Source organism: Dipodomys ordii, unplaced genomic scaffold (assembly GCF_000151885.1).
Source record: "Dipodomys ordii isolate 6190 unplaced genomic scaffold, Dord_2.0 Scaffold24, whole genome shotgun sequence".
Taxonomy (NCBI): Eukaryota; Metazoa; Chordata; class Mammalia; order Rodentia; family Heteromyidae; genus Dipodomys; species Dipodomys ordii.
Genome location: NW_012267240.1, coordinates 11,497,146 through 11,517,232, shown reverse-complemented (window position 1 = coordinate 11,517,232; position 20,087 = coordinate 11,497,146). Strand labels below are relative to the sequence as shown.

Genomic DNA, 20,087 nt, shown 5'->3' with positions numbered 1-20,087 from the left:
TCTGACACTCCTTACAAGCTTGTGTATAAGGGGACGCTGGTGGTATCAGAAATCAAATATATTCGATACAAAACCCACACCCTGCTTCCCCACGTGAGAATTTGATTTTCATATGCTCTTTTCATTAGTTCACATTGAAAATTTGTTTTCAAAGTGCGTTGGCCCTTATGATGCCAGTCAGGAGTTGAGGTGTAAATCCTAAGGGAACCCAAGAGCTAGAAAGGTTTTGCAAATGTTCTATTTTCTTAAACTTTAGGTAGGGGACATGGAAGCCCATTTCATCACTATTCTTTAAGGTGAAGATAAGTCTCCACAGACTATTTTTTACATGTGGTATAATTCACACTTTCTAATGGGAGGTGGGTATAATCTTAATAGCAGAAGACTGAAGCCAGGGAGTCTTGACAGGAACATCTCAGCAGCCTTTAATTAAGGATACCACATTTATTCGTTTGTCCTCTTCAGCTGACTTATTTGAGTCATTGACATTTTAGAGGCTTTACAGTGTAATACCTGGGAGTCATTTTTTGGAGATAGTGCAAAGTCTATTTCTGAAAGACTGCAGAGTTCAACAATGTCTGCCAATGAGACTTTAAAAAGTCATGTATCCAGAACAAATGGCAAAGCAGACAAGGGGTCAGAATATCTTAGGGCTATTCTCAAGCATCAGGGAGCTGCGAGCTAGCTAGCAAAGTATTCAGGAAGCAGAAAATTCAGGTCAGGGGGATTTTTCTGACATCTTCAGCCCTCCCTGGTTAGAGTAAGAGCAGAACAGAGGCAAATTATGAGGGCAGTAGTAAACTGCCCAGTTTAACCTGCTCCCATCTTCTCAAGCCTCCCCTTAGGCCAACATTATTAGTGCTATCATATAACTAAATAGTAATATAACTAAGTATATGTATTATGACGACCAGTCTTGGTAATCATTTAGGGAACCTTCTGCAAAAGTTAAAGATCACTGATGAATTTAATAGCTGTTTGCTCTGGTGGTGCTGGGTTTGCCATTTGCAAATCACAGTCACAGACATTTTACTGAGAAATCATGTACACACACACACACACACACACACACAAATGCACACACACGAGGTGTTAGGAGGCAAATGGGAATAACATGGGAAACAGATGGAATGAGTCCTTCATACCCAAGAGAGGTGAGGAGCCCCTAAAATAGAAAAAGAATCCAGCAAACTTGTCTACAGAAGGTTTCAAGCAGAGAACCGAACACCTCTGATTATTCTCAGGTTGCCTGTGTGTTCTGTGCTCTAGGAGCTTGTGTTGCTCTTGTTGATTTTTTAAAATTCATTCCATTTACAAAAGCACCACAGTCTTTGTAGAATTTAGAACCTTTATTAGCTGTAACCAGACCTTAAAAGAAATAGCAGAAGAATGGAGAGAGGGAGCGATGTCATGATGTCAGCCCTCGGCCCAGCCTCTTGCTAAATATTTCATAGCTTTTCAACCCATAATATAAAGCCTGTGATCAGACTGCAATAGGTTAACCCGTTTCCTCTAAGCAACCCAGTGGTATGGTTTATTGAATTCTGTCAGTGACACCAGAGCCCTTTCATTGTAAAAATACCAAAAATATGGTTTTCTTTCCTTAAGGAAATCAAGTAAATAATGACTTACCCTTCACAATCCTTAGTAAGTTAATGTATCAAATGGCTTATCAGGCAAAACATGAATGTGAAATGAAATGATGAAAGTGTTACAATACAGGCACAGGGGTGGACTGGGGCAACTTTGGGAGAAAATGAAGTAAATAAATGGTTAACTGCCAGCACACATACTCATACGAAGGAAACACAAAAAGGTTCACAGCAGTTACTAAATTCATTTAGAGAAACTCACTTTATCTCTCCAACAGAGTTCTCACCAGCTAATCTGTATTACAACCTGCAGGAGTCTTAATATTCTCAGCAGGATCAAGATTTCGGGCCACACTGATTCAGTATTTAATCTTCTAGGAGAACAATATTTGGCAGGAAAAGACCCCACAGCACTGAGGGGAGGTCCCCAAGGATTGCAATCAACACCGACAGGGCCAGGAACACGTAAGGTAGAAAGCAAACAGCACTAACCAGTGTCTCTGTGTTCTTCTTCTAAGTTTTGCACTCAAGCACATGCAAATGCTCCACATACATGTACATCTCTCACACATAGACAGCTACATCAGAGAAAGGCATGTTTATAAAAGTCAAAATGTTTCTTCAATATTTTGGGTCCTGTCATTAAAAAAAAAAGAAATCTTAAAATGTGAAAGTATGACTCGATAAGGGCAGAAAAGCAAACAAATGAAAAATGTTTGTAGGTTTACTTTTCTACTTTTTTAAACCTTCTTAAGATTGAACACAGAAATAGGAAAAATCAGGTGCACATGATGAGTGTATGAAAAATGTACACGTGAATACAAGTATTTAACACATTGTTTTTGTAGATTGGGGTGAAGGGGGCATTTCTGGGGCTTGAACTCAGGGCCTGGGCACTGTTCCAGAGCTTTTGTGCTTAAGGCTAGAACTCTACCACTTAAGCCACAGCTCCACTTCTGGCTTTTTTGGTAGTTAACTGGAGTTTAATTGGAGATAAGAGTCTCACAGGTTTTCCTGCCAGGGCTGGCTTCGAATTGTGATATTCAGGTCTCGGACTACTGAGTAGCTAGGATTACAGGCATAAGCCCCCAGCACCTGACTTATAGATTGGTTTTTTAACCATCCTGAAATTAATAAGCTGGCCAATACTCTTCTTTAGTTGAACATTTCTGAATTTCTCTATGTAATATTATGATTTGCCTTAATGCTGTGTTTTGTTCTGTTAAGGACATCTTTATTTCATTTAAAGTTCTGTTATATGGAGGAGCTTTTACTTAATTGTGAGTGATATTTTCTTACACTCTGACAGGCAAGTGAGGAACAGGGCAGAAGGAGAAGTTAAACATAAAATGATGGCATCTACTACACAACAGACAGTATGAGTCACTATTCAAGTCAATGACTCAGGAAAAATCTTTTTAAAAACTACTTCAAAGTATTACTACCGAGCACTCAATTTCTTTGCCTCCCAAATCTGGACTAGTCACCCCTCTGACATTAAGCAGCCATTGCCCTTAGACAATTAGATATAGTATCTAATGGATGTAGATAGTTGCTATAGCAATTATCTGCTGGCCACTCAGAAGCTAACTGCAGAATTCCTAAGGTCAGAGGTCATACCTATTTATTCCTCAAAATAAAACTCAACAATACAATTCAAAACAATAAACTCAAAATAATAAAACTCTATAATAAACTCAGAAACATGATAAAATTCGAAATGTTTAAGGAATTAGTATAGTTTTCAAAAATGATTTTCTCTGCAGGAAAGAAAGGGAGGGAGGAAGGCAGGAAGGAAGGAAGGAAGGAAGGAACAAACGAACGAACGAACGAACAATGGAAGGAAGGAAGGAAGGAATGAAGGAGGGAGGGAGGGAGGGAAGGAGGGAGGAAGGAAGGAAGGAAGGAAGGAAGGAAGGAAGGTATGCAGGATGCAGGGCTCAGGAGGGAAGAGGACCTCCTATGCTGGAGGTCTCAGTTATCACTAAGCTAAGGGCAGTACATTCAACTGCAAAGGTTTTGTATTTTGTCCTTAAGGCAGTAGGGAACTATTGATAGATTTTAAGAGAGAGTGTGGCATGATCAGATGTGCATGTTAGGAAGAATTTGCAAGAAACTATGTGGAAAACAGCCTGGGAGGGAGTAGAGGCCACACAGTGGTGATGGAGAACAGTCATGAGACTATTCTAGAAACTCAAAACAAGAGAGAGAGGGACATGCTCTAAAAAGGACATAACAAACAAGGTAATAACAAAATGTCACGGCTCGTAGCATTCATTCTCATAGATACAAAAATAGACTGAACATGACACGGGTGAGCTTCACCTTCTTGAAGTTAAAGGGATAAGATAATTAGACCCATGAAATGCCATCACTGCTGGTATTTGAATGTGGGGGTATTTGATCAGGGGAGCCAGAATGCCATTTACAGAAGTGTGAAATTGTCCTAAACAAGACTCAGGCAAAAGTCTAGAACGGATTACAGAGCCAGATCTAAGAGAAATGGACAGACCATATTGACAAACATCAGAAATGGTGGGCAATCCTTTAGGGACAATTGTGAGGGACCTTTAAAGTCAGGAGGAAGGGTTTTCTGTGATTAGACTTTTTCTACTTGAAGTGCAGTTCCAATAATGTTTTCACTTAAAAAAAATTGGATCACAATTAGGATCTTGATGAAAATGTTTCATAAAAATTCATCTGGTGATAGGTTGAAGACACAATGGAAGGAGCAGAATGCAAATGGACGCAGAGAAAGCCAATTAGGAAGCCAACACCATAGAAGAGTTGGCATGTTATAGATTTGAAAAGAGAAGGATGGAGGAGAAAGGAATTCACAAAGTGATCTTGGGAAATCCTGTCAGATCCTTACTTTGTATCTCCAAAAAGAAGTCATAGGTGCTAATTCGGTGGCTCTTCCGAAACCTCTCTTTAGACGAGGCCATTTTACAACCATAGCTCCTGTTTTTGCCATGCACAACTAATTACTGGTCTGGGACATATTTGTTTAAGTAACTGTGGCTAAAAAATTGAGAATAAAGAGAAGGGATCAGCCTTTGAAGTTCTGCCCTACATGGAAAACTTAAAGCAAAACCAGGTGTAAGGATTTTGAAAGGGAAAAGAAAGGACTAAGGTAATTTTCCATACATTTTTCTCATAAAATTATAAGTATTCCTTATAGAAATCATTTCCCTTAGGGAAAGAAGTTGTTCAGAGGGCCTAATTAAATAAAGGATGCCAAGTGCTCCAAATGAATATTTATATATGCATCAGGTATTATAAGAAAAATGTCTGCTATTATTACCCTATCACTTTATTTGACATATTTCATCTTTTACATTTAAAGATGTTATATGCCTATTATTGCTTGGGTTGGTATTGGAGTTACTGCTTGGGATAAACTGAAGGTAAGATCCAGTCCAGTAAAGCAACAGAAAGATTCTTAACCACCAGCTTTATCATCTATGTTATCCTCAACTATCATCTATGTTAACCAACCCAACTATGTTTTACAACAAAAATGTTGTCCCATTCTTCTTCAGCACAAACTACCTAGTGCACCGAATTTACTACTCAATATCAGAAAACTTCCTGTCAAGTTTCCATTTCATAATAAATAGTATACTTCTGGTATAAGGAAGAAATTAATGAAGATTCCATTTGAGTGACTTTTCTAATTTTTCTCCCCTTTGAAAAAATTTCTTTTAATGTTTGCTAAATATTAAAAAAAAAACTTTCCCTTCTGTCAGTTGTTGGGAATTACATAAGACCTAATTGCCTCCTACACGATAATTTTGCCACCAGTTTACAATTAGCATGCATTTCTCATGCATGAGTTGACCCAATTACATAACAAATTTTGCCTTTGGGGATTTCTCTTGACTGCTTGTCTTCTGTCCACCGTACAACTCAATTTCACACTGTCAGCAGCCTGAACATGGTTACAGTCAGTCTCTGTCAAAATGATTTATTTAAATTACAAACAGAGACCAAATCCCCAGATAATCATCCCTCCCCTCACATGCTCACCCTTATATTCAGCCTAACTTTGGATCAAATCTTTTAATAGTTCACCGACACCACATTCAATTATTAGGCACTGTTGAGTTCCAATAATGTAATATTTCTGAAGCAAGCTCACAGTCTCAGGGAACTAAGTCAGCAGTATCCATGTGAGCTTATTAATGGGCACATAATTTATTTTACATTTTAAGAAGTCAATGAAAAATTATGTTGTTCTATCAAAAACTTCTGACTTAATTCAATTTCAGTGTCCAATTACAGAGAGAATTGGTGTGGGGTTTACCTGTAACTAAAAAGAAAGAAAAGAAAAGGTTTTGATCTTAGTTTTTCTTGTAAAGCAAGAATGCATTCCTCATAATGGGTATGCTAGATCATAATAGATATAGTCGCAAAATAAAGACATTTGGGAAACATGATAAATAATCAAAAGTATAGACACTGACATGGAAGAGAAAAAAATCTGGTAGTGAATATATATATACACACACACACACACACACACACACACACACACACAGCATTTAGGCAGTGAAGAACACACACACACACACACACACACACACGAGTGGGCCAAATTGTTTGGTCTTTGTGTCAAGGCCAGGCACATATTCTGACAAATCAAATAATGGTACACTTACTATTTCCATCAGTCTGTAAAATATATGACTTTTGCATTAGTGTGTGTTTTCCTTTCCTCTTCCAAATGATATTTCTCTTCCCCCTGAAATAAATTAGAAAATAAACACCTAGTTTTTATCTACAGCACAGTCTGTAAAAGTCTCTTGGGGCCTGACTTTACCATTTTATTTCACAATTTATCCCTTGACTGTGTGAGTTAATTGAAAGTGCAGCTTCGATGAGTGTGTAAACAGGCAGAAAGAAACACATCAGTGACCTTAGCAGGCTAGACTGAATCCCTAAGATGCCTGATGAAGACTTGGCTTTGCCACCCCGCAGCATGTGCCCTGAAGGACCTACTTATGAACCAAAGGTGCTACCCTCAAAATACTAGAGAGAGCCACACTAACAAAAGCTATGCAGGTAAGAGATAAATGTGTTTTTTTTAAGTATCCAAGGACATAGCATTCTTCAATGCATATTTATACAATGTCTTATAAGACCATTTTCCTAAAAGATTAAAGAAAACACAAAGACATCTAAGGACAGACCTGTCATTTGTGAGTGTATGCCCTAGAATTGGAGGTGGGAGCAAGAATAGATGGTAAATCTGTGAGCACCCAGTCCCTAAGTTATCACTGTACACACAGGCCACCCAGGTACATTCTGCTGAAGAGAAACATACACCTGAAGCAAAACCTGGACTCTTTCCTAAATATTATCTTCAATTTAAGTGCTTTGGCTGATATCCTGACTTCTCATAAAACCCAATTTCCAAGCCAAATGCATAAACATTAGTCAGACTCCTTCTGAATATTAATTTTTTGGATGATAAAAGGACAGCTTCTAGAAAGCCACTGGGGAAAACAAGAACTTTATTCTAGAGGCCACATTCCATTTCTTTCAAACCCTTAAGTCAATGCTGAAATCCTGCCTCTTTCTTATTCTTCCTGCAGCTATTCTGGGGAACATAGCAGAAGAATTTTAAATTGCAGTATTTAATAAATCTCCTGCGTTCAATATGTTGTCATTTTAGGCAGCCAAAACAGGAGGCAGGGCTAATCTACTCTCACCTCTTTTATTACACACAATTTGAAATTTATAGCTGTACTTTATCCCACACCTCAGTAACACAGGCCAATGGAGTAGATATTTCCAAATGATTTCAAATCTGACACAAATGAACACGAGAAGGCTGAAAAGTGTTCATAACATTGACACAGACACAAGCAATCAAAACCGCTCATTCATCCATAACATATTAGCCCAAACACATAGGAGTTGTCATTAAATTCACTGCTTTATGTCTTTATTCTTTCTTATGTCCAAAAGGATTAGCAGCAGCTTAAAAGGAGCCACAAAAATATTCAAAGATAAAATGAACTGAAAGACAAGTAAGAAAAATAAAGCCTGGTGCAGCCACCTACATCAACCTTTTTTGAAGGGGGAGCTTTCAAATCTCACATCACTGATGATTTTCAGGATCATTCAGCTCCATCCTTGCCCCTCCAGCAGGAAGATCCCACATTTGCCCAGTCTAGATACTTTCTCTCCTTCTTCACTTCCCAGACCACTGTGCATAAGATCTGTCTGGGTTTCAGCCAACATTGTTCAGCGGGGTTTAAATGAAAGCAGTATAGAAAACTGGATTAACCAAAGTCACACTTTTCAGACCAAGCTACATTTCTTATTAAAAAAAAAAGTCCTAGAGTTATATGGAAAAACCATTGAGGTAATGGAAAAGGGTCATGAAACAGAGGTCTTATAAATGAATAATAAGTTGACCAGACCTCCGAGTATTTTCATAGCCTCCCTTCTTCATGAATAGGTTCCTAACAAAAATATTTTAACAGAAATATTGTGTCTTTATTCTCTTCCTACCCTCTAAACATAAATATGTCTCCTCATGGCCTAACAAACTATTTATAAGACTGTCATATTGTTAAAATCAAAACACTGCAAAACTTTTTTTTAAGATGTTGTGTACATTATACTCTTTTTCTTCCTTTTTTCTTTTTTGTAGGTTGTAGGGCTTGAACTCAGGGCCTGGGCACTGTCCCTGAACTCTTCAGCTCAACGGTACTGTTCTACCACTTTATGCCACAGTGCAACTTCAAGTTTTTGGGTGGTTAATTGGAGATAAGAGTCTCATGGACTTTCCTGACTGGGCTGCTTTTGAACCTAGATCCTCAGATCTCGGCCTCCTGAGTAGCTAGGATTACAGGTGTAAGCCACTGGTGCCCAGCTACATTAGACTCTTAACCTAATGGACATTAAATGTACACTGGTATATACAGAATACATATAGATGAATACGTACCTGTGATGAAGGGTTTTGCAATATATGGAGCTGCGGACTGGTATTGAACATGAGGCACATTCCTGCTAATGACAAATGTTGGTGAAATGATCGGTTCTTTTCTAAATAAACACAAAAACTGACTTAATTAGATTATAAATGTAAAGACTTACCTATGAGTCAGCTTCAGTCTTCCTGTTAGCTGCCACATAGATGTCTTAAATAGAAATGTTTAGTTCTTTGTGATGGAAATTTCTATGAAAGTTCAAGATTTATGGCACAACTTTGTCTTGGCAACATTATTTTTTTTCAATCTCCAAAAATGATCCAAAGAAAGAAAGATGACTGAATGTCATGGTCAGTAAAATATACCTCCAATTTGTATTTTTAAGAGCAAGAATAGGTTTTTGGCTTAATGAAAGAATGAAGAGGAAGAAAAATAAGGAGAATTTTCACTGCTGTTCATGATTGACAGTTTCTAGGATGCAGCAGGAAAACAAGAGGTCATGAAATCTTGTAAGTCAATTCTTTATCTTCAAATGAAAAAAAAAGCCTTAGTAATGTAAACTGTCCATTTGAAGATCAGTGAATAAACCTTAAGGAATATGATAAAAGAAAAGCCTCCTCCAGGTTCCCAGATAAAATTTAAGCATTAAATATTTCTGTTTTTAAACTTTTGACAGGTAGGTATTTTGTTAAATTACATATTATAATTGTTATTTGCAAGCTGTACACATATGTAGATGTATGCATATATACACATGTATATCTCATGAAGATAGACCAATATCAATGCATTTAAATCCATCTGCTGATTCAATGTCTCCTAGAAAATAACGCCATATCACTTAGTCACATATATCACTATATCACTTACGTCTCATGCAAAATGCAATTTTCAGGAAAAATAATATGAGTTTTCTGTGTTCGCTCATAATTTTATATACATACACACCTGTTGATATCTCCCCGGTTGGATATCTGACATTAAACTAAATTTTTACATAAAAATACTTTGATACTTCATATAATACTTCGGAAGAAATGCAATCACACATATTAAGGACAGGAATTAAGAATGAACTATTTACATATCTTTAATAAGTACTAAATTAATATATTCCTGTTTCTAATATGTCTTTAGCTTCTGCCAGTCCCAACTTACTGAACAAGATACCACTTTCAAATAGAAAGTAGCTACCTATGTGTTTATTTCCAAAATTAAATGTGATATAGGATCAGACAAATATCTAATTTAAAGTATTCAACCACCTATACAAGTAAATTGGCAAATATAAGATGTTTCAAGATACCAAATCATATATGTATACTTTGTATGTTTATCTACAGCAAAAATATTAACTGCCAGATTTTTTTCAATTTCATTATTGAAAAATCCGATTTTGTAAATATTCAAAAGGTGAGAATCATGTGTAATTTAAAAAGCTAAGGGATTATAATAACTGTTAGACTGTAGATACCTATGATAAAGAGCCAAAGGGCAGATCTTTAACAGGTGTAGTTGGCGTATTTTATGAGTACTCCAAGTATCTCTTGCATACCACAACAGCAAGCACATATTCAAGGCACGCAGTCTTACATTCCTATCCAGAAACACACATCAGGGTTGCCAAGTCAGCCACAAAGGAAATGGCACCTACGTTACTGATTTGTTCCTGAGTCCTCTTCAGCCTCTGCAGCTCAGGTGTGTCTGTCACGATGCTGAAACCTCTTCCTTTGCTTTCTTCAAAATCTCTTTTGTACTTGACCTAACAAGAAGAGGGGAAAGACAAGAAACAACATTTAAAATGAAGGGTAAACAAAGGACTCTCAAATCCCCCTCAGGACAGGCAGAGGTAGAGACAAAACTGCTAGAATTGGAAGTGATGCTTATGGACACAGGTCTCAGCAGGAGGCAACCTGAAAGTCAAGAGGGCAAACCTAGACTACTTGATTTGTGTCCCAGCAGCTTTACCTGTTATCTGTGTTACCTATCCATTCTGTGCATTCCTTGTCTGTGCATTCCTGTCAATGCTAATGTCAACAGCAGATATTTAACTGGGTATAGAGACAAGGTCAAAGGATTCAAAGTATGCATGTAGCTAACAGGCGTGGGTCAGTATTTTATGACAATTCATTTTTATAATCAACATTGATACTGTCAGTACTATCAAGGAAGGAAAACAATAGGAAAAAAACAAGAGTTAGATCTTATACTCTCCAGCCTGTCTTATAAGTAAAAGAGCATTTTTGACCCTAGATTTCCCTAAGGAGGAGGAACCCAAATAAAATCAACAGCCATCCCTGTCCCTAAGCAGTTTTTATTCTACTTCATAAGAAAGCTTGAATACAACTGCTGCATTGCCAGATGTCAACTATGGGTGTGCTTATGAAAATATTTATAAAATAGGCCAACCACAGGGAGTAAAACTTCTCACGCAGGTCCTTGGATAAATAAACTTTCACCAAGTGTGATAGCATATTCCTGTAATCCTGGAATTCAGGAGGCTGCAGCAGGAGATTGCAAGTTCCAGGCCAACCTGAACCGCATACCGAGAATCTGTCTCAGAAAGACAAGTACTGGGGATACATTTCAGTGGCAGAAAATTTATCTGGCACATGCAAGGCCCTGTTTTACCTAACACCACAAGGTGTAAGTCAGAATACAGTTATTTTACAAATATAACCCAGTGATACTGAGGACTGGAATAGTACCTGCTCAGTCCCCTATTATTAATACAGTAACTTTTAGTATAGTAACTTTCACACCACCTAAATATTTTGATTGGGATACACATGTCACTTTTTTGGCAGTGCTGTGGTTTGAACTCAGGGTCTCACACTTGCTAGTCAGGCACTCTACCACTTAAGCCATGTCCTTAGCCCTATTCATGATACTCATTTTTCTAATACAGTCTCACCATTTTGCACCAGACCACCTTCAGAGCAAGATCCTCTTAGATATACCTCCTGCATGGGTGAGAATAAAGGCATATGTCACCGTGTCTGGCATATTTGTCCAGATGAGATGTGGCACTTGGCAACTTTTTTAGTAGGGCTGGCCTTGAACTTTGATTCCCCTAATCTCTACCTCCCATGTAGCTAGAGGGAAAGATGTTCTTTTATTTTTTAAGCCTTAAATATCAATATAGAAACACAGTTTAATAGTTCATGTAATCCTCATTCTGTATTCAGAATTAGAAGCCTCAAAGTAACACAAATTATTGTCATCATTTCTTAAAAAAAAATCTAATTGTGTAAATGCAGGTTCTGAACAAGGTCTGAGAAGTTTGCTTAGAAGGCTAGAGGAAGACTGTTTTGTTCAGGCACGTCTGTATTTACATACTCAATTCTCTCAAGCATCATTAGCCTTGGGGCTACTGGAAATTTTTCCCCTGCCAGATGAACTTGAAAAGAAAAAAGAAAACACTCCTGAAAACAAATAGATCCAGACAACGTGTCACTTTCAGCTTAAGCATATCTAATTTTCTCTCCAGACTTCCATTTAAATTTATAAATGTACTTTAACTATTCCCATAAATAAAAGGTCCAATAAATGGCAATATTTTTATTCCAAGGGGGAAAAACGCTGTGTGTGCTCAGGCTCAATCTCTCAGCATGCGCGGAGACACACAGCGATGCGCTCTTGGTGTTTTATGCCTACCTAAGCAGGGAAGCCACTTAGCTTGGCTGGAGGTGAGCGCCAGGGTGCAGAGCAGTAAAATAATGAAAGTAAGAAGGATGATGGGGTTGTGATGGCAACGGGCACAGAGCTGGAGGAAGAAAGGTCTCTCCGTCAAATCCTAGCGGCTTTAACCGCAGTTTCATGAAGGCTCCATCTCGTTGTCTGTTATTTGCTGGAATTCTTTAAAAATTAAAATTTCCAAAGAAGGCAATTATAAAAAAAAGCACTTTAAATTCTACAATCATAGGTTTGGTGCTGATTGTCATCTGTGAATGTAGAATCCTTTCCACAGGGGAGAGAGAGACAGAGACAGAGACAGAGAGAGAGACAGAGAGACAGAGACAGATACAGAGACAGAGAGAGAAAGGGGGAGGGAGGGAGAGAAGAGAAAGTGACATAGGGAGAAAGGGGAAAGGAAGAAAGAGATAGAGGGGAAGAAACGAAAGAAGGAAGTGAGGGAGGGAAGAGGAAACTTTTGATTTTGGTTTATTTGACCAGTTTTTGGCAGTACTGGGCTTTGAACTTGGGGTGTCATACTTGCCAAGCAGACACTCTACTACTTGAGCCACATCACCTTCTTTCTTTATTTTCCAGATAGGATCTTGTGGGGGTTTTGTTTGTTTGTTTGTTTTTATTGTGAGAATACTGTACAGAGGAGTTACAATTACATGGGCAAGATAACGAGTACATTTCTTATCAAGCATTGTAGCCTCCTCTTTGTTTCCCCTTCCCATCCCTTCCCATCCTCCCCTCACCCCCCCAATCTTCCCCCCCCACCAAAGTTGTAAAGTTCGTTTTTCGACATAACGACTTGTATATCTCATTGTTGCAATGGGTCCACCTGTATCCCTAGTTAAACGATTTGTTTTTTCCCTTCCCATCCACAAATTATACCGACATCAAATACAGTGAAAGAAGAGGTTATACCAAGGGGGAGGGACATACAAAGCAACATAGAAATCATCACCATCCCCCACCCCACTACCAGAGATCTCCATCTTTGATGGATCTTGTGTTTTTTATCTTGTGTTCTTGCCCAGGACAGTATCAAGATCCTTCTACCTCTGTCTTCTACCTAGTTAGGATTACAGAAGTGTGCCACTATGCCCAGCCCAAGTGACTAGTTGGAAAAAGCATGGTAGCTAATGGCTCACAGCTGGGCACCGATGGCTCACATTTGTAATCTTAGCTACTCTCAGGAAGCTGAGATCTGAGGATTGGAATTCAAAGTCAGTCCAAGCAGACAAATCCAAGATCTTTATCTCCAATTAATTTATAAAAAGCTGTAAGTGGTGATGGGGCTCAAGTGATAGATCATCAGCCTTGAGTACAAATGCTAACAAGAGCTCGCCAAGGTCCTGAATTCAAGCTTCAGTGCCAGACTAAAATTTAAAAACAAAAGAGAAAGTATACGATTATCTCTATAAATGGCCCATAGTATTTTAGAGTATATTTATTGTTTTATTGTTTTAGGGTATATTTAATGGCAAGGTACATAACCAAGACACTCACACTCTCAGCCCCAACTCAAGTACCCACAACACAGTCTTTCTTTATTGCGTTCAGGAAGTCATGAGTCAGCTGTCTCTCTCCCACTCGCATCCCACCTCACTGGAGTGCCCCACTCGCAGGAGCAGCTACATAAATGTTGAAGAAAGGGCACAGGGAAGAGAGAGAAGAGGAACTGAAGCCAAGAAGCAGTGATTGCTCACCCCATCTCCTGCCAGAGAACAAACAATGGTCCACTTAGCTGCAGCCTAGGGATAGGATGAGTACAGGGAAGGGGGTAGAAGGCAAGAGATATGCCAAGGCACTTAGCTCTAGATCAAGTTCTTAAGGGAACTGCCAGCCATATAAATTTAACTTACTAGACATAACTCAAGTATTTGCCGACTTCATCTAAGCTCCGCTTATAATCACCTGCTCTTTCCCCAGCAAAAATGGCTTAACTTTATGCTCCATGCTTAGCCTTGGACATAAAATTATCATCTCTGGCTGGGCACTGGTGGCTCATTCCTGTAATCCTAACTACTCAGGATTGTAGTTCATAGCCAGCCTACTGTATGCCAAGTGCTGCTTCAGGTTTGGGAACAATGAAGCAGGGGAAGTAGTCAGTGATGACTGCCCTTTTGGCGCTTCCCTCACAGAGGAGATAGAAGACACAAGTCATAGTTATGGTAATGTATGGTACATTAGCAAGTCCTAAGAGAAAAACAAGGGAGAAGTGTTGAAAATGCTGACTTTATAGAGGGGTCAGAGCAGGCCTCAGAAAGAAGGTGACCTTTCAGTAAGGCTCATATGTGTTTATTTCAGATGCTGGGATACTAGATAAAATTAGCATTCTCTGTGTATGGATGGTGTACCTGTTCATGGACAAATATGTACACACGCATGGACAATGTACAGGTATATATATTTTTCTCCTACCCAGAGATTAAAGAAGAATCATGAGAAAGAGAACAAATGAAATGATAATCAAGAATTCAGATGCTATTTTTCAGTCAGCCAAATGCAAGTAAACATCAGTTTATAGTTAAATCATCTGTTCTGCGTGTCTTGGACTTAATAAAGCTATTTAATTATATGAGTAAACAAGCAGAAAAATAAAACTCAGGAGTATGAAAGGGTTAAAGGAATTCCAACATGGCCTAATGAAGATTAGCAGAAGTTTAAGGAATCCATGAGGTGAATGACCTGGACCAGAGGCAAAAGGGGAAAAGAGGATGGTAGTGTTTCACCTTAAAGCAGTTTGTTGGCATGTGTTTAGTGTTAGCCTAAAAATTACTGGCACCTTTATTGCTGATTCATGTTATTCTACTCTTTAATTTATACTCTCCCTAATACAATGAAATAGATGACCAATTTCATTGTCCTCCGTGACCATAATGGTTAGTTCACGGGTTTGTTTGTTTGTTTTTTAGCCAAAGGGGAGATTGTGAAAGTCACAGTGTTTTAAAACTTCACACTGATTTCTTAAACCATCTACAAAACTGAGTGCTCAGCTATGCACCATTTTGTATAGTTCTGCAGACTTTAAGACCTTACAGAATGTGGGCCATAGGCTTTTTTGTCTCTCTGGCATTTTGGTTGGTGTCATGTTACAAAAGCATTGAAGGCTTAATCATTATTTCATGATTGATTACTATCTAGTCCTGGATTTTTAAAGCAGAAAATGCAGAAAATTGGTTAATTTCATACTGCTAGATGGGAATTAAGCACTGCAAAGGAAAATCTGATTAAGCACTTTTTTAAAAGGTGAAGTTAATTTTAACAAATGTTAAATCAAAGAAATGAGATCAAAAGTGAATTTGCTTTTATATAAATTAATCTCATAATTTGTAAATTTATGGTTAATTAAATAAATTAAAATTATAATTACCTTTTAAACATAATTAAAAAGCATTAAAAATAATTTCCATATATTTCTAATCCTTAAATTAGCTTTCCTTCACATTTGCAGAAGTATTTCATGATATGTACAGATTTGTCAGGTTTCCATGTATATTTACAACTTCACTAAAAGATTTGGTGCTTTTTTTTACTTCAAAAAAACAGTTAGATAATGAATGACAGGATTGAAAACAGATCCTGTCTTGGGGATCGGTAGTGGTGGGAGGGAGAGGGGTAATGGTGAGGATGAAGGAGGATGAATATGATCGAAATACTTTGTGAAATTGTGTCAAAATGGAACAATGAGGGTTCTTGAGACTGGTTTGAGAAAGGGGAGGGGAATAAGGGAGAATAATAGAAGGTATGAGCCTGATTAAGGTAGATTGTCTGCAAACATGACCCTGTCAAAATAGAAGCCCCTGGTTCAACTAGTCGAAGCTAAGAATAAACATAGGAGAACACAATGAAATGTATATTATTTATAAATTCTAAATAAATATGCAATGAAGTATATTTTACTTAATTTCTCAATCAGTTAAATAATTAAAATCATACCTAAGACACTCAGTATAGTTAAGTAGTTGACAGCAGGGGTTCAATTATTAGATAAATTCATTCAAGCTCTGGCTTCACTATTTACTAGCTAGGTGACCTTACACAAGTTACTGAACCTCACTGAGCATAATTATGGTACCATATTGATAATACTTTTGTGTGAAGCACAAAACCTAAGATCTATTAGGTTCCACTAGGCTCCAGACACTGAACTGATTGTGTATTCTCGGAGCATAGCCAGGATGGGAAATCCATGAAGGCAATGTATAAGAAGTACTCAGCACTCCATGACACGGTAACTGAACATCCAGAGAACACACTCTGCCACATAGCAGACATGGTGCCATCTGCACTTGGGAACTCCTTCCGTCTTCCTTGGATCAAAGTAGCATATAATTTAATGAAATTTAAATATGCTTTACCTATATCATATTCACGTAAGTCTTGGCAGGCATACATTTGGGCACATATTATAGATGAAGGAAGTGAGAGGAAGTGACAAAGGTAATGAGGGTAACTGTAACCCCTCCATACATCACAAAGACAATAAAATTAAATTTTAAAAAACTAAAAAATAAATAAACCACAAAGGCAATGAAGGGCCAAATTCCCTATGACATCTGCCTACCCCAGCAATTTCTCAGGTACCACCTTTCAATTTAGTATCTAACAGGGAAAAAAAATTGCCAGTGAAATGATTCAACTGAACACAACATGGAAACCAGACAAAAATGATACCCATTGAACATTGCCCAGTGGAAACAATAATAAATGTTAGCTAATTTTCTAGCTGTGAACTGTTATTTTTGTTGTTTAAAGGAGTTAACATTCAATAAATCGGCTTATGAATATAATGCATCTTGATTTATGTCTCCCATTTTCATTATTCTCCCTCATCCCTCCCCACCCAACCCTTCCCCTCAAATTTCTTTTCTTTTCTTTTCTTTTTTTTTTTGGTCCAATCATGGGTCTTGAATTCTGGATCTGGGTGCTGTCCCTCAGCTCTTCAGCTCAAGGCCAGTGCTCTACCACTTGAGCCACAGCTCCACTTCCGGCTTTTTTTCTTTTTGCTTATGTGGTGCTGAGGAATCAAACCCAGGGCCTCAGGCATGCAAGGCAAGCACTCTACTACTGAGCCACCTACCCAGCCCTCAAATTTCTTAATTTCATAAAACACCCCTTGTAATTGGCTATTTTTAATGAACCCCCTGGCAGCACAAAAGAAACAAGAATCATTTCGAGGAGTAAAATGTAGCATGACTTTAACTTCATGGCAAATGTTGCTTAGATATTTATTTTGTAGGCCATCGAGGTCTTCATTTTCAGAGAATAAAGATTAGGTTGTGGAAGAGTGCCATTGCCAAAATTATCGACTCGTGAAGAGATTGATCCGAGAAAAAAATAGCATACCTATTACATTAATGAATAAAATTAGTGCCTAAAATACATACACCTAAATCATATTTTAACCAAGAATTTCACAAGTAAAATCTAATAATCAACCAACATATGAATTTTGACTTTCAAATCTGTATTCTCTTAACTTTTAATCCATTAGAAATAGCCACTCATCACATATTTATGGTTTGTATATATAAATAACATACATTATACAGGGGTATTTCGATTATTTTATACTTAAGCTTAAATAGAGGACAAACTAAGAAATTACAACATGGAACATTCTTAGGTGCATATTTTAAATAATCAAATATTAGAAAATGAATTGTTTCCAAGTAGGAAATTATTGATTAGGAAATTTATAATTCAGAAAAATGCTATACCCCAACTCCAATGAAGAGAAAAGTGAGGATAAACCAAATAAATATACATATAGAAAGTGAACTAACACAAAACAGAAAAAAGGAAAACAACCTGTCCTTGATCTCAATGTGTTAGACCTGATGAAAGTGACAGATCATTCCTTATGATCTTATGTATTTATGCTCCCTAACAAATGGATAATGTCATTAAAATTGTTCATAACAGCCCTTCTACACCTGCAGTGACATTACCCATCACGCATCTTTTCTCTAAGAAAACATACTTCTTCTGCTATTACAAAACAAGGAGAAAAAACTAACACAGCAAAATGAAAACAAACACAAAATTCAAATAATTTGAATTGTCCTGCATGTGTTCCCAAATGGTTTTAAGCTTCTATAATTGATAACTCTAACTGAACCCAAAAACCATAGATCTCAGTAAATTGTTTTAATTCAAAATAAAATAATAATAATTAAAAGACCATTTCCTTAATATAGAATTTCATGTAGAATATAAATTCTCCTACAAAAAACTTACAAGTTGCTTTAAAAATCTCTGTCACAGCTAGAAATATGGTATGAATTCTGGTCCTCCATAAAGAAGAAACTATTTAAATAAATGAATGAAAGTGATAAATAATCAAGTGAACAATGCTAGCTTCTTGGGAAAAATGAGAGCTTCCTATTGAGTGTAGGGCTGGCTTTAAGAAACATTGGCATGCGGTCTCCCCACACAGCAGCAGCTATGATTCATTGAAAACCTAAAGGCGGCAGACATTGTACTTGGTACTTGTCAATCCATCTTGCTTAGTCTTCAAAACCCCTCTGTAAAAGACACCTTTTACCATTTGTTATATATGAGAGATGTCACAGAAACCTATTATTGGGCCCAGATTTCCCTCTTGAACCTCATTGTATCCATGTAGGCCTTCTCAAGAGGTAACCCGTTCTTATGTGACTCACTTTCTTCATCCCCACAGTTAGGCCCAAAGGTTGTTATCTGACTTAAACTAGTTCAAGTCAAGAGAGCTGGGGGATTTAAAGATTGGGATTAAAAGTGCTACAACCAGATGATCCCTGTTCTCTATTAGTGCCTCAAAAACCTAGCATGACTATTTGTGCCTTTGGATTTTGTGTGTTGGTATTTTTCAGAATAAATGATCGTGTTCTAGGGCATGGGGAGGGCTGGCCACTTTCAGTCAAGAATTCTATTACAGGCAAATGAGGCTTGGTGCCCCAGATCCAAGTCCAGAATTGCTAACAGCATCAGGACTCAAACTCAGATGTGCTGTCACTAAAGGCTTTGCTCTTATACTTGATCATACATTAAGATGCCAATTCCAATATCTTGTAGAAGTCCCAGACTGTCTCTTCGACTGAAGCAAATTTTCATGAAAGTATACCATTTTATCCTTTAAAAACATTAGGGAGAAAAGACTTTAAATATTGCTTATCTAAAGAAACTTTTGAAGACTTTTTTAACAACCGTGTAAACAAGATCCTAAATAACGTTTCATTGCACTTACATTTTTCATACACTATCCAGTATTGAGTCTTTAATGATAACACCAACTAATTAGATGTCCAGTGGGGGTTTATGAAATAAAGTAACAACTTCAAAATGTGATGTAAAGTAACTGAAGTGCTAAAGTACTAACTCAGAAAATTTGGTGGGTTAATTCAGTATTTTTACCTCTAAATGAACTCTGGTTTTTCAACAGGAAGAGATGGATACTAAATAATTCAGGAAGACCTGAAAATTTAACAACATGCTAATTAGAAAACTATGACTGCAATATTTACCTTGTATTACTATGAGTCCGTTCATCACATTACAGATGCATTAACATATTTCTCCTGGCCTCAGAAAGGTCTGGTCCTGCTGAAGATACTAGCAGGGTTCAAGGGATTCAATTTCTAGGTCAGTCTCCCTAACGAATATATAGTAGGACTTTCTTTTCCCTCCAAGGGAAAAAGAAAATTGTGTTGGCTGGTACAGGGGTTTAAACTCGGGCCCTCATACTTTCAGTTTGCTCTCTAGTTCATGGCTAGCATTCTATTCCTTGAGCCAAGCCTCCAGTTTAGCATTTTGCTGGTTAGTTGGAGTTGGAATATCATGGGCTTTTCTGTCCCTGCTGGCTTCACACCTTGATGCTCCA

General features: G+C 37.6%; 1 protein-coding gene across 1 annotated transcript in view; it reads right to left on the bottom strand.

Moving 5' to 3' along the window:
• Nebl (nebulette) overlaps positions 1-20,087 on the bottom strand; it is a 319,353-nt gene that overhangs the window by 136,667 nt on the left and 162,599 nt on the right. The window contains exon 4 of the mRNA XM_013014764.1: positions 10,194-10,301. Within this exon, the coding sequence (XP_012870218.1) occupies positions 10,194-10,301 (108 nt within the window). The remainder of the gene's footprint in view (positions 1-10,193; positions 10,302-20,087) is intronic.